The 15,686-nt window shown below is 32.5% G+C and overlaps 1 protein-coding gene across 2 annotated transcripts in view; it reads right to left on the reverse strand.

Annotated features, from left to right (window-relative positions):
• The window catches only part of LOC123695257 (monocarboxylate transporter 9-like), a 29,978-nt gene that overhangs the window by 2,498 nt on the left and 11,794 nt on the right, over window positions 1–15,686 (reverse strand). The window contains exons 1-4 of one of the 2 annotated variants that reach the window (XM_045641029.1): window positions 7,982–8,224; window positions 2,020–3,605; window positions 1,476–1,913; window positions 1,141–1,362 (exon numbers count right to left, since the gene is read on the reverse strand). In XM_045641029.1, coding sequence (XP_045496985.1) covers window positions 1,141–1,362; window positions 1,476–1,913; window positions 2,020–3,246 — 1,887 coding nt within the window. In that variant the 5' untranslated portion in view covers window positions 3,247–3,605; window positions 7,982–8,224. Of the gene's footprint in view, window positions 1–1,140; window positions 1,363–1,475; window positions 1,914–2,019; window positions 3,606–7,981; window positions 8,225–15,686 lie in introns of those variants that run through there. The other variant, XM_045641028.1, reaches the window with a different exon arrangement.

Consider the following 15,686-nt stretch of genomic DNA (forward strand, 5'->3'; position numbering starts at 1 on the left):
AGTATGTATACAATTTTTACATCGACGTATATTAGAAAGTTATAAGCTCGTTTTCAATAGAGAAATCAATTAGAAATCAAATATCCAACCTTCAGTCATAGATCAGGTGACCTACCTACGAAGTCTATGTTACGTTTCAGTATGCAAAGTAATCGTTTATCCTTATATGAACGAGACGTGACTATGATAACATCTCTGATGCATCAGCTTACATTGTGACAATTAGTAAGGAATCTTGTTGTATGTTTTAGTTTAAGGTTTAATGAATACAATTGTAACACTAACAAGAAACTATTTAGTGCTTATGTAACCCACATTAGAATAAATAATTTGCTGTGCTGTACTTGACGTTATTGGATAAGTCAAAGTGAACTGTGTGCAAGATTTCCAAAATGCACACACATCCGTAAAACAACTCAATTAGTGAATCTCAGAAAATGATAAAAAAAAAATCTTATTACATTATGAAAATTTTAAACACATTCACAGATGATAAACGTTTCCGTAATAAAATCTAAGTAAAGCTTTTACAATGCAACCTTGACACCTGAGAGTGAGAGCGTACATTAAATAGTACAAGCTACATCGTAACCATCTAATTGCACAGATAAGATATGAAAAACCTATCTCGAACTCTTTGTTTTCATAATGATATACAAATTCTTCGTACTAGTGTCATGTTAATCTGTCTTTAAGTTATCTGAATCCAAATTTAGTCTGCAGCCTTGAGATTTTTCACGCACAGAAATAATGAAATATATCGAAATTATCTCATTTTATATTACAAGAGTTTATTTTGAAGCATTCTACAAATAACGTTAAGATAACGTGTCTGAGTATACGTATATTTAAATTTTAAATAATTCTAATTGTAAAGATCTTTGTATACAAAGTTTTAGTCTGTATTAGAATTCAATCCATGATTGTTGATCGAATGACGAAATAAACTAAGCATTTTATAAAATATACTAAAAACTATGAATAATAGCATATCAAGATTCATAATAATACTGCAAAAAGCTGGGTTTAGTACAGAATTTGGACATATGCATGCCATTTAACCTAATCATTGTAAACACTGATCTGATGTATGAAGCAAGAAACAATATAAATGAAGTACAAAATATTTTAAATACTTACAATACCAATGATGGTAGCCACTCCAAAAGTACTGAGCATTAAAGATCCTTGAGTCTCCGTGTACCCGCTCTCCTCCATGAAGGTAGATATGTAGAAGTAAGGAACTATGAACCAAATAAACAGAACAATGGTAGACAGGTTCATCATGAGAAAGTGGAACTCAGTGAACATGTTGAAGTCGAACGTCTTGTTGATCATGTCCAGGAGACGTCTGCAGATGGTCTGTAAATGTAATATTACATTTTACTTTACAAACTGTATTATTATGTAACATCGAGAGATTATATTTGTAATAATGTGTATAAAACAAAGTATATGTAACATTTAAAATTTACCTTGTCTTCCTGATCTTTCACGGACCACATGGAGTTTCTATAAATATCGGGACACGAAGACGCTTTGAGTTTATACTTGGCAATATTCATCATAGCACCACGATGCATAATTGAGTTTCGGTGCACCCGGATATCCTTTAAATAATGGTGGTCCGTTTGAAGATGTTTCGTGAACCAATCTTGACGAGCCGTCTTCGGAGATGTGATATTATTTTCAGGTATCGGCTGGAGCAAATTATGTTTCACCGTCTCAAGTTTCTTATCAAATTCCTTTTTATCCTTTTTGCTTATTTTGCCTTTACCTTCCTTTTTAGATGACTCGATTGGCAACTTTGTCTCTGAAGATGTTCTTAAAGCCAGAAGTGAAGGGTAGTTCTGTAACACAATATTGTAGAGGCGTTCGTTTGTTTTCAACTGATCTAATACTTCGATTGGTACCTGAAAATATAAAAATATTTTAAGTTATTGTATTATTGTCTAAAATTTTTTATTGTTGTATTATTGTCTAAAATATATTGCTAATAGGTTTGTAAATAATATATACCTTCTCGTGTTGACGCAAAAATGTAGGTAGATTTATAACAGAGCTCCCCTTTTGAATTTGTGACAAATCAGCGTTTCTCTTTGTTATTTCTTCAACATTTTCTGCTTCAGCTATAGAAGCAACCAAAGCCATGAGAATATCCTCCGGCGTCTCACCACTTTTCATCATTGACTTTAATTCTTCAGCACCCGGGTAAATGGATTCTCCACCACCCGACCTAGCTGATCTTCCTGATATAGACGTAGAACTTGACGCTCTCTTAGATTTGCTTAGTTTCCTCTGTTTCTTCTGCTCCAAAATCAACCATTCGGGGTCTCTCATGACAGCTCCACAAACACATACATTAAGTACAGTGCCAGCTAGTAGCAATAACGTGCCTCTCCATCCATACTCGTCTAATAAATAAGTAGTCAGAGGCGAATACACAAACGTACCGAATCCAACACCGCATGATCCTAAACCGACGGCGAGATTGCGTCGCTTTTCGAACCAGTACGCTATAGACACAACAGCAGTTACATATAACAGACCCATACCCAATCCTGCAATAAGACCGTACGTAATGTACAGCGCTTCTACAGTATTACTGTATGAAGCAGCTACAAATCCAACCGTAGAGAACACGCCACCGACCATAGTCATTTTCTTGCATCCATATCTATCAACGAGCGCACTCATTATCGGCCCAGCTATAAGCGGCACCGATATAAAGAGACTTCCAATCAATGACGTTTTTGCTTCACTCGCTTCGAAGAAATCTACGAACTTGATCTGCAATAAGCCATATGAGAAAGCTAAGCCGTCAGCCACAGTGGCAATGAGAAAAGAGGCAACTACGACCACCCAGCCCCATCCCCCGTCCGGTATCTGTGGCTCTTGTTCGACTGAATGCTTGCTCGAACAAATACTGTCAGCGTCACCCAAACCCAAGAACTTGACTCTTTCATTCGTCGACTTCGCATCGTCATCATCTTTGCTATACGCTACTATCAGATTGTCCTTCTTAACATCATCCGTTTTAATCGAATTCACAGTGTTCAGATCGTTGGCCTTATCCGAATCTCTCACATCAAGCTTGCTGTCATGTACAGAGTCGATGAACTTGATATCGTTCTTGACTAAAAGCGGCGACGTAGTCGTCTCCTCTTCAGACGGAACTTTATGTTCATCGTGGAAACCTTTATCTTTACCTGGAATTCCATTTGCGTAGGATCTTTCCGTTTCCATCCCACGCGTTTTAAGTACGGTATTAAGTACGTACTTCAAATCCTGATCTTCCTTGGAAGATGCAAATTGCTTTCAATAAGGAAATGCCAGAGTCCGTTTAAGTAGAGGAGACGATTAGTTCTCTCGACCAATGTCTTAATCTAGGATCTCTTGCAGAATAGCGACAGGGGCTCTTCGATATACAAAGAGTTATTGTGCAGGGATTGTAAGTTGACGAGTTCATCAAGGACCGGCTAGTCCTCGATTTCAATCTATTAAAAAATACACTTTCAAAGTTATCGCGCGTTTTTTTATTAAACGACGTCTCTCTTTTTGACATTAAAGTCTTTCTGCTTCGTACATTTCAGGGCAGTAAAAACCTGAAACAAAAAAAACTATGTTTCAAAAAAACGGTAGTTAAACATGATATCAAACTGTTGTTACTGCTATAGATTAAAAAAATATAAACATTGCTAATAAACTATTTAGGTCGTGCCAAAGTTGAATAACTTTTATATTATACCTATCATTATTATCAGTAATGTAAAATCAACATTAGTTTTATCAGACACAATATTCTTGATAATCTCTAGACAAGGACAAACAAAGTTTTATCTTGAATTAATATGCCAATGACAAGGACGGATATATAGCTAATCTTATTAATTAGAAGAGGATGGTTAATTATAATAAATTATTAGAGTGGCGGTCAACGTACTCTAAATCTAAATTCAAGGGCATTAAAATTAGGCAAGATGTGTTTTTTCGTAGACTGAGGCGCCATATAAAAATAAATCAATGCCACGAGGAAACCTTTTAACAATAGCACCTAGATCTTATTTGTTTATTATCAGTGATCTTTATATCAAATTTGCATGATTGATTTTTCTGATAAAAAAATAATACTTGTAAGTTGTAATAAATCTAAAGATACTCATTAATTGTTTATACTCTAACGTCAACATTGGAAGATGTAAATATCTTGGAAATTTTACAATATTGTGCTGTCTCAATACCTATCCAATTTGATTAAATTTTATAAAATTTACCTGTAGGCAGCTCTTTAATATTCAAAATTAGGAAAACGAATTTAATCTTATTATGTAGGTATTGTGAACAAATAAATTATGTAAGACTATCATAATATCGCAAATTACAATACGTGCAAGAGAATGTATCAAAATATTTTTCACCGGAAATAACCTACAGGTAATTAATATCCAACTCCTAGGTATATTCTATCTCAATTTTCGAATATTACAGTTTATCATGAAGATATATGATAAACTATAATATTGCTCATTGCTCATGCTCATATTGATTATTGATAACCCTGTGATATCGATCCATATTATAATGTTGAGATAGAAAGTGGAGATTAATTAGTATTTAACTTTGTAGGTTTTCCTATAATTTTCTTAATACTAATAATGTGTACTTACATCTCAATTATATTGAAACACTTTCATACTTCCTATTAGGTGAATCTATATAATATTTTATAGTAGAATTTGATATTTTTGGTTTTATGGCATTCAAATGATTTATAATATTATAGGTAGATGTGTTACGCTCAAAAACCCGAAATATTTTATTGATCGAAAAATTACGCAAAATTCGTGTTATGGATCTAGCTACTAGTTATTATTCTGTGTGGTAATGAAGAAATTCCACGACGCAATCTGATCATTATAATATTATAAGATATAAATTTTATTATAAGATGTAAAAAGTTAAATTGTATCGCTAACCTTAATTGTATCGCTTGAACTATAACGTCATTATAGATAGGTCGTTTTCGTTTGTTCATTTTCATTTTAAAAGCAAAGAAGACTAAAATTAGACCACGTATCCACGTGTAACCGATATATTCGGATGTATCATAACCACAATCATATCATTTTAAATATGAATAGGTACGATTACACATCAAACGAGCGAATGCTCATTTAAGCCCACTAGGTATGTCAAATTCTTTTAGTGTAAACATGCGTAGAGCATTATTTCGTTGTTCTTTGTGCATTTATAAGATTTTATGCAATGTTCTAATACTGAACAATACTTAATACGAGTTTTCGTTTACACTGAAATCTAAATGATCACGAAAGAATGCCCTTGCTCTAGCTCTAACTCTATGTTCGTTTGATGCAAATGCACCGTTAAGGGATGATAATTATCAAGAAATATGTTTTCTTAATTCTGTCGAATTATTTATAATCCGACAAAATCAAGATGGCCAGTACAAATACCCGATTCATTTTATTCTATAACGGGAATCTATTTTCAAAAACCTTTACTGCTGTGTGTCGTTAAAACACCATAACAGAGACCGTAAAAATCTGTTCATAAAATGTTTCCAATGCAATGTAAGCACTAAGTTCCATGTATGATGTCATTATGAGTTTCCTGTTATTTATAGCATAGCACCGATATGAACAATTAACAAGTGAGTAAATCGTATATTTTTGGTATTGCATAGAGAACGTTGTAGAAGCCCTGAAGCATGAAATGTTATGACTTATGAGTTTTACAAACAATTAAAGGTTATGAACTTATGAGCCACCGGTTACCTATAGGTACATAAAATTATATTATTATTTGTTATCTGTGATAGTACGTTTACAATTAACATATAGAACGGCATAATATATTGTATAGGTACTCGATTACATTCTGTCTCAACAAATTCGTGAAAATCTGTACAGTGTACAGCCATACTACATGAGTGCAAAACGGTTGTAATGTACATACGAACATGTTATATTAAGTATATCTTTTAAAAGACTTTTTACTTTCTAAAATGTTTCAAAAGATACATGCCTTTAGCTTTCGTGCATAATTTCTTTACCAAGAACTCCCTGACCTTGCATAATTTAATAACGAACGAAAAATAGTTTCATCATTGATTTATGTACCGTATCCTTTTTATAGACATAATTATAGTGATACTAGGTGTGCCGGTAAACGTTGTTCTGCCTTACTCTTCATCATTTAGGGGTATGAAAAATAGATGTTAGCCGTTTCTCAGACCTATCCGATATGCACACAAAATTTCATGAGAATCGGTCCAGCCGTTTCGGAGGAGTAGTTACCTATGGCAACGAAAAATGTGACACGAGAATTTTATATATTAGATAAGATTATGCGTCTCATCAGTATCGGGCGCTCTCAAACCATAAAGATTAAATTAATTAAAGTAGCTTAAAAACAATTAAATGGATTATGTATATTAGTTGCAATATTTGAAGGGTCATAAATAAATATTTATTTTGTAAATAGGTCTGTTATTTTTCGTAAATAGTATCAAATAAAAAGGTAATTCACTTCAATTTATAGTCGCCATAAAAGATAAGATAAACTAAAAGTTAAATATAACGAATTTACGGCGATAGATATCTTTTATGAGATCTTCTTCATCATTTCCGAAAATAGAGCTCCTAAGATATAAGATAAGATGTATAATTTTAAATAATTATATATACCTATAGGGGAATTCCAAAATCATGGAATAGAATTCTTAGAAAAGTAAGACAGTATCTAGGTACCTACCTATAGGCACAAGGGAAAGCCAAAGAAATAGTCTGTACTCTATACCAAATTCAAATTCAAATCTGATCTGTCTTGGTTTGAATAAATAAATAAATAAATAAATCATTTATTTCACTTAAAACATTACAAAATATTGCTATACACTCGGTAATGTCATAAATAACATCCATCTGTAAAACTTTGGATGGCCAAAATAAATCTTGCTTCGATATCGAAATAGATAGGTAAGGAATTTATGTAGAGGCTTTCAGGTAGTCAATTTCATCCAAAATATTTCCATAATTTTGCTCAATGCCACTCAATCCGATTGGCCTTGATTGCAATTAATATATTATAGGATATATTTCTAAAATGTTTAATGTTTTTGACAACCCTAGTTACTCACTCATTGAATAAATTGGTTTATATATTGACGCGAGGCATTCAAATACCGCGAAATTATTATGTGAGCGCCAACTGCAATATACCAGGAAACTACTGCTTTATAAAATTATAACTCTACGTACATTATGTGTACAAGTAGTACCTACAATATAGTAGTATTTAAACAAAAATTATTTATATTTATTTATTTATTTATTTACGGCATACGCCAAACCATACATATAAAACTTAATTCTAAACTTATCACTACGTCCTTAGTTCTAGGTACCTCTTACATTCTTCACCAATCATTCCCATCCCTGATAAAAACAAATCATATACCTACTGGTGCAGAATAATAATTAAGGATTGAGTTCAGCAGTGAAGCATATACTGTGAACTAACGCACTACAATGCTTGATTTAGCTTTAATATTTATTTCTTGTTAGTAATGTGAGTGATCAAAATAGACTTTGTTACAATATGTACGTTCTTGAAATAAAATTTCAAAGTCAACGATTTCTACATAATCTAATTAAAACACAAAACGGCTTATTCATCAACATTAACCTTAATTATGTTAAATAATATCTAGGTTAAACTTTTTCATTGTCACCCGTTTTATCTGAATCAATAATAAATAATGGTCACCCGTATGTGTCATGAAAAATGAAACATAATTGTTTACAATTAAACAGCAATGAAAGTAGGTATTCAATCATTCCCACAGAAGGCATCCGATTGATTTTTTATTAATGGAACTTATAACAAACCGGTTTAATCGAGAACAATCTAGCTAGTGTGAATTAGGATTAAAAATATTTCTCTAACAATCTGTACATACCTTAATCGTGTCGGTTCAATGACCGAGTTCCAATTTCAAATTCGGGAATGGCGCACAACGTTGACGGAAACTTTAAATTGCGAACTTTCGATTCGTAATTTGGAACTATCACAGATAAGTAACAACAATCGACAACAGATGTCTGATAACTGAACGGCCGAGCGTCGTTCAATTAAATATATTATGGAGTATGGACGGATGCGTGGATGACGTCACGCTGCGTGGCGAGCACAAAACACGGCCGCCGCTGGCCGATGTTAATAACTTATTAATACGTAAGCGAACCCACGCGTTTGCGTATGTAGTATTCTTATCGGCTAGGAGATAACATTTGACTAGTCGTGGATGGAAACCTAGATTGTATCGAGTCCTAGCATCGAGTAATAATAGCCTACAATATAGTGCAAGGTCATCAGAAACTAGACTTTTTGGAGGTCTAACGTTTCCTGATTGTAATGCATCTAGCAATTTGTCGATTACTGATGGTATGACGTCATTTGAACCATACAAGTACTAGGTTTTATAGTTTCTATGGTAAACTCTGATTATTAACATACAATGCAGTCTCTTCAATTTGTATAGGGTTGATACTTTTAATTTACTATTCCAATACAGAAACGATGGTGTAATATATTTATTTATATTGTACAGTTTATAAGACAGATGGATAGAATTAAACTGCGGTAGTAAATTCTATCGAAATTAGATTTCATTTCATTTTGATGTAAGCGGTGACCCTGAAAATTGACCCACTGATCTTATTTATTTAATAATCGCCGTCAACTAGGTATTCGTATTGGATTACCATAATAATTATTAAAAATTATTTAGTTTACGGCAGTAATAAACAGTAAACACCATAACAAACACATACAATCTTAATTTACCAACAAGTTTAACCTCAATATCTGTTTATATACAAATCTAAAAAACAAATATATACCTATACATATATATAATTAACCTCGCAAAACGTCTCATTTCAAGTAAAACGAGACATTGGACATTGGCCAGAATATTTCTGACGTAATGCCGATGTTTTATAGATAACACCTTTTTGGTAGCCCTCCAGTTTATTTCATACGCGTGATTTTTGCTATTGGCAACAAACTCAAATATTTTTTAACGGAAACGGTCATCACTTTATTTATCTAATCGTCTTTGTCTATGAGCATTTTCAAAGATACGGTTGTTTAATTGTTCTGTGGTTGTTTATATATTGCCTTTCCATAAGAAAAGAAAAAGGAAGATATATAAAGGAGTATAAGTTCTCTTTATAATAAGGAAGAGTCTGGGATAAGTAAATATAGTATAGTCAGTTAGTATCTATTTAGTTATCAGCTGTATTATAGTATTAATAATATTAATATTATATTAGTAAAGGTAAAAGGATAAGAACAACAGAGTTTCGTTCTCTGAAACTGAAAACGCAAAAATTAGTTTTTATGTAGATCAAAACCAACAATACGTAGGTATTATGTAGTCTTCATTGTGTCTTCTGATTGATCTGATTCATCTTCAACACCACGTATCTTTATATCTATCATAATACAAAAGATGTTAATCATATAATGTTTATTAATATTCGGTAATATCTATAAATTAAAACACAATAATTACTATCACCAGCAAAAATCTAATTATCTTATCTCCATGAACAGTATTCTACTTTTTCAGTAATATTATACTGTCACTCATAAATCATAGTCAGACAGACAATCACTGAAATTATTTAAACCGGGATTATTTCAATGCAAAGTTATGTAAGCAAAACATATAATGCAGAATCTTTTAAAATACATTATAGTTATAATAAATTAAGTAGTTATTTAGTTTTAGTTATTACCTTAGCAGTTATAGTATTATATGTAGTTTTAGTTTAAGGCCTAGTAAGCCCGCGGCTTCACCCGCTTTGTCTATAACCTAATAAATTCTATGTATACTACAACCTTCCTCCTGAATCACTCTATCTATTAAAAAACCCCATTAAAATTAGTTGCGTAGTTTTAAGATATCATACAAAGGGATAAGTAGGTATATAGGTATTAGGGACAGAGAAAGTAACTTTGTTTTATACTATGTAGTGATGATTTTAATATTGAGCTTTTTAGTACAGTAGAGTTTTATTTAATACTAGCTTCCGCCCGCGACTCCGTCCGCGCGGATGACGGTCTTTGCGTGGATGGTTTATTTCTCCATTTTGAGTAACTCGGACAATGACATCTTATAAATATCTATTGGACCCAATTCCCAAATACGGCTAGGCCTATAATAATACGCAACGTGTGTTCGCGGTTCTACGGAACAACGTCTATGGATAAAACTGAAAAATTAAGATTAATTTTTTTCTACGTATTTTTCCAGGATAAAAAGTATCCTATTTTACGCCCAGGATAATAAGGTATAATTATACCAAGTTTCATCGAAATCGAACCGCTAGTTTTCACGTGATGCCTTCACATACAGACAGACAGACAGACAGACAGACAGACAGACAAAAATTTTTTTAATCACATATTTGGGTTTGGTATCGATCCAGTAACACCCCCTGCTATTTATTTTTTCAATATTTTCAATGTACAGAATTGACCCTTCTACAGATTTATTATATGTATAGACTAGCTTCCGCCCGCGACTCCGTCCGCGCGGATGTCGGTCTTTGCGTGGATGGTTTATTTCTCCATTTTGAGTAACTCGGACAATGACATCTTATAAATATCTATTGGACCCAAATACGGCTAGGTCTATAATAATACGCAACGTGTGTTCGCGGTACCTACTACAGAACAACGTCTATGGATAACTGAAAAATTGAGATTAATTTTTTTTCTTCGTATTTTTCCAGGATAAAAAGTATCCTATTTTACGCCCAGGATAATAAGGTATAATTATACCAAGTTTCATCGAAATCGAACCGGTAGTTTTCACGTGATGTCTTCACATACAGACAGACAGACAGACAGACAGACAAAAATTTTTTTAATCACATATTTGGGTTTGGTATCGATCCAGTAACACCCCCTGCTAGTTATTTTTTCAATATTTTCAATGTACAGAATTGACCCTTCTACAGATTTATTATATGTATAGAAGATAATCTCTGGTACGACGACTATTAAAACTAGAATACTAATCTTACATAGAAACAGCCTATATTTGAATCCACGAACATTTGCAATATCCATTTGAAATCAACGATTTAACATAATTTATTCAAAGGCTGAACAGCTTCCAAACAAGTAACGTTATTTGCAAGTAAAATATAACGAAACAATGGTGAATGAAGATCATTGTTCGACAGTCGACTGAGCTATTCATAACAAGATCAAAATAATATAACCAAATAACTCGGAATTTACAATTTATCCATGCTGATACAAACGCGCGGGCTCTTGCTCACAGCAACAATTTTACATAGGCGTGATATAGTATGTATAGTGTGTGTGTAGTGATCTTTTAATTTAATGAATCTATTCAGAAGATGATGTTCATCAAACACAGCTCAGAATATTCTCGACTAATGCAGCATTCCAAAAGAGAAATAATCAAAATTGGTTCATCCTCATACCACAGACAGCTGACACACACGTCACAAACTAGAGGAATTATTTCTAGAGAACTTACACTTCTTTAAAAAAAATATAAGTCTATATTAATCTACCGTACTTATACATAATATTATTTCTGAAGTTTATTCATAAGATGCCCCTATAGGATTTACTTATGGTAAGTATTAACATCTCATATTTCATAATTATTTACCTCTAATATAAACATCCCAAAAACTAATCTAAAGGAGGATTTTCATTGAATCACTTCTCGATAAATATTTAACTTTACTTATCACCTCTCATATAAGGTAGAATTGTACAAATTGCTAGAATCTATCATTTAATTTACATACACTGTGTAAATAATACACACAGAAATCATTATTTTATTTTGACTTATCTACGTCTCCATATATACATTTTCATATCATGTCACCCCCTTCGAATTTTGTTACATATATGCTACATTTTAAAGAACTTCATTCATTTCGGATAAGCGGTTCAGTAGTATAACATGGTATAACGTAACAGACTTACAATTTACTTTCGTTTGTACCTATCCAAAAACCACTTTACTGATGATGTCTCTCATAGCCTATAATAATACGACTCTTTCTGACAGAAAAGCTAAACCGAACCAATACCTGAAGTTGTAAAACCGACTATAAATATAGATTATAATCTAAATAATTATTTATACAGTCAATTTAATGTAGACGGGTGTGAAAAACATGATAAAATAAATATTTAATTCATGGAAATCAAGTCAATGATAATATATTTGATTGGTATAATGTTAGTGCAGAACTGTTTGAACAACATAACAACACATTTTACATAAAAATGATAATTCATTAAACAAATAATAAGATATTACCTACCCATAAAAATGAGGTAATTAAAAACATTTTTATTTGTCCAGCCTGTAATTAAACTACATTCTCAATTTTTTTAGGAACAATCACTTTAGCTGGTATGCATCCAATGATGCACACCTTTAGTTTAGCCTTTACAATGAGACTATATTAATATCTCATGAACCTCTAAAGAGCTCTTCTTCCTTTCTAAAGCCAATAAAAATACTACCTACAAGCACTTAATTATTATTATTATCGGCTGGCGACTACACCACCGAAACTAGCGCCCTCCCAACATTTTATTTTTTTACTCCTAAACCAGATCAAATTTAAAAAATCTAGCTCGGTACTTTGCTAGTATATTACTTGTAGTATTTTTGGTATTACTTTTCATTATTTTGCATTCGGTAAATTAGGAGAACTTTTGATTACCGCCAAAAGTGGCCACTTTTGGCGGTAATCAAAAGTTCTCTAGAATAATGAACAGATAGAATAGTGAAAAGTAATACCAAAAATACTACAAGTAATATACTAGCAAAGTACCGAGCTAGATTTTTTAAATTTGATCTGGTTAAGGAGTAAAAAAATAAAATGTTCGGTGGCGCTAGTTTCGGTGGTGTAGGCCTCTTAAGAGACCCACTGTTCTTGAAGTCCTTTTAATCTATAAGTGGATCGAATGCATTGGACATACATTCATAATGAGCTTTTGAGTGATCACCTCCAGTTTCAACCAGTTCTAATCCTGACACTGTTGATCACTCATTATTTCGTTCTGCTTGTTTTTACCTGGCGGTAATGCCTGTCTGTGGCGTCATTAAGCAGTGACCAAATCCCTTTTGTTTCAATCCGCGTATTGTTTTAGTCTATAAGTTTTAAAACAAGGTGAACCCAACAAATAACCTGTATGTATACTGCAAGCCTTCTCGGATAAAAGTTCTGAAACTAGTTCTAAAGGGTATATTCAATTTGAATCATGCCTCGATCGAATTCTGTACCTATTCCTTAAAAAAGCTACTTTGGAAACTTAGTTATGTTTATTTTCAAACCTACAGAGAGAAATAACAAAATAGTAATGCCTTATGTCTTCTTTACTTCTCACGGTGGATAGAATTCCTAGAATTCCTTGTACCTATGTGTAGAATAGCATTGCCAGTTGGTCTGATTCGAACAGTAATCAATTGATACATACCTACAAGTGCAATGTACCTAAACTTGTGTGTGCAATGAATATAATTCATTATTTAAGTAGGAGTAAAATAATAATATAAGTAGTAGTTTTTGAAAAAAGTGAAAACAAGAATTGGCTTAAATTTAATTTTAATACTACAAGTAAGTATTGCTTTTGTTTTAGTATTTTTGTCATATATCATTTACAAGTTGAAGTTAAAAAACGTCTATTCAAACTAGCGGAAGAAATCTTACAACCGCATTAGTGACTTATGGAAGGTCGTACACTCGTTGAGGCTTATTGTATGTTTGTACAACAACACAACAACGATTTAGTAACTAGAGCGAGTAAACAAAATCATTTACAGTGTTCCATTCTCTAACATTCTGTATATTTTTATATAGTTTTAATATTATTATAAGTAGTTCACTTAATTGTTATTTCATTAATGGCTCCATTAAATAGATTGGATCCATCAATGTCAAGTCGATGTGGGTATAAATTGATAATAAACCAGCATGAATGGGAGAGTCACGTAAAGTGCAACTGGAAAAAACACTGTCGAGATAAAAGATTAGATAATCTAGGTACTTAATTATTATTTATTTATTCAACATTCTTTGCCATTAAATCCTGTGCCTAACTTGAATGTTATGCATAATTAGTAAAATTGTGACAAGTCTAATAACACGTCGAAACAGATACATATTCACCCAAGTGTTCGAAAAAATTGAGTACCTTTCTGCTACCGGAGTAATATGGAAATAGAAACAACAATTCATTAATTCAAGCTAGCACTAGCGCCAGTAACAATACCGCCAATACTTAGCTATCCATAGTGCCTTGAACGGCGCTCAATATCCGCTCTGAACCAGTTCAAACGAACCGAAGCAACAGATCCAACCTGATTGCAACGGCCTTTGCTGACTGGAAGTTACCGCATTGCAAAGAAAGGTTGGAGATGTTTGCTTCCTTTGTATGCACTTTTATTTGTGCTTGGAGTAATGCAATTCGATGTTTTTATGCGTATGCATTGTGCATTTATACGTATGTTGTAGAGTATTAGTGTGACAGATAATAATATAATTAGCACTGTCTTAAACAGTAAACGACTTTCAAATTTTTTGAAAGAATGCGATAACGGTAGGCATGAAGTATAGGGCTGCCAAAATTAACCTTTCAGCGGTCGCACCCTTGCGCCGAACACAAGCAGTCGCGCGCGGTCTGTGATTCCGCAATTTTAAGTGTCTCGTTTGGGAAAACAAATGAATATTTCGACTTCTTGTATAGCACATGATTAAAAAGAGGTCTTAAACATGTGAAATAAAATAAAAACAATTTAATTACTCATTACTTCTTTTATTTGTACTTAATAGAACAAAGGTCTATAAAACTCAAAATTTTTGACTCTGGGTGGAAATCACCGTTATAAATCAACATTAAACAAAACAAAATGAAATTTTCTTTTTTACAATTAACAATTATAAACTTGACTATAAATAGCTTAGAAATAAATCACATTCATCATCAATTGGCACTGTGTAATAGGAACGCTAAAATGACACCTATTTTTGAGATCATTTTACGTAAAGTTCTGGAATAATCTAAATTGTATCTAATAAAATGAAATAAAGAAAACATCCCTAAAAACTACTAATTTTTGTTTAGAATAACTATAATAAACTATTCGTCATTAGTGTCCATAATATCTACTGGAAATGAACATTCTCGGCATATAACAATCACATGTTCTAGGCACATGTGTTTTTCACATTTGAAACAACTATACTTTGTTTTGCGGTTCTTTTTCACTAAGCTCAGCGTCTGATTGAACACACTCATCCTGTGCTGGTGAAATTTCTATTGGGTCGTCTTCTTGGTCCGAAACGTCATCGAAGACCTCATCTTCTGATTCCACCTCCTCTAACGTGCGAGATATTCGACATTCTAAGTCTTCGTAATTCATTGTCTACAACAAAAATACATTGTTAAAACTATACTTTTATATTATTATAGTCTAAAGCATAAAAAGTAATAATAAGATACAAAAAATATTAAAATATTTACCTCATAAATCATATAATCAAGCAATTATATCTAATCTCAAACAATTTATTCACCAATAGAGC

Source organism: Colias croceus, chromosome 11, assembly GCF_905220415.1.
Source record: "Colias croceus chromosome 11, ilColCroc2.1".
In the NCBI taxonomy this organism is placed as follows: Eukaryota; Metazoa; Arthropoda; class Insecta; order Lepidoptera; family Pieridae; genus Colias; species Colias croceus.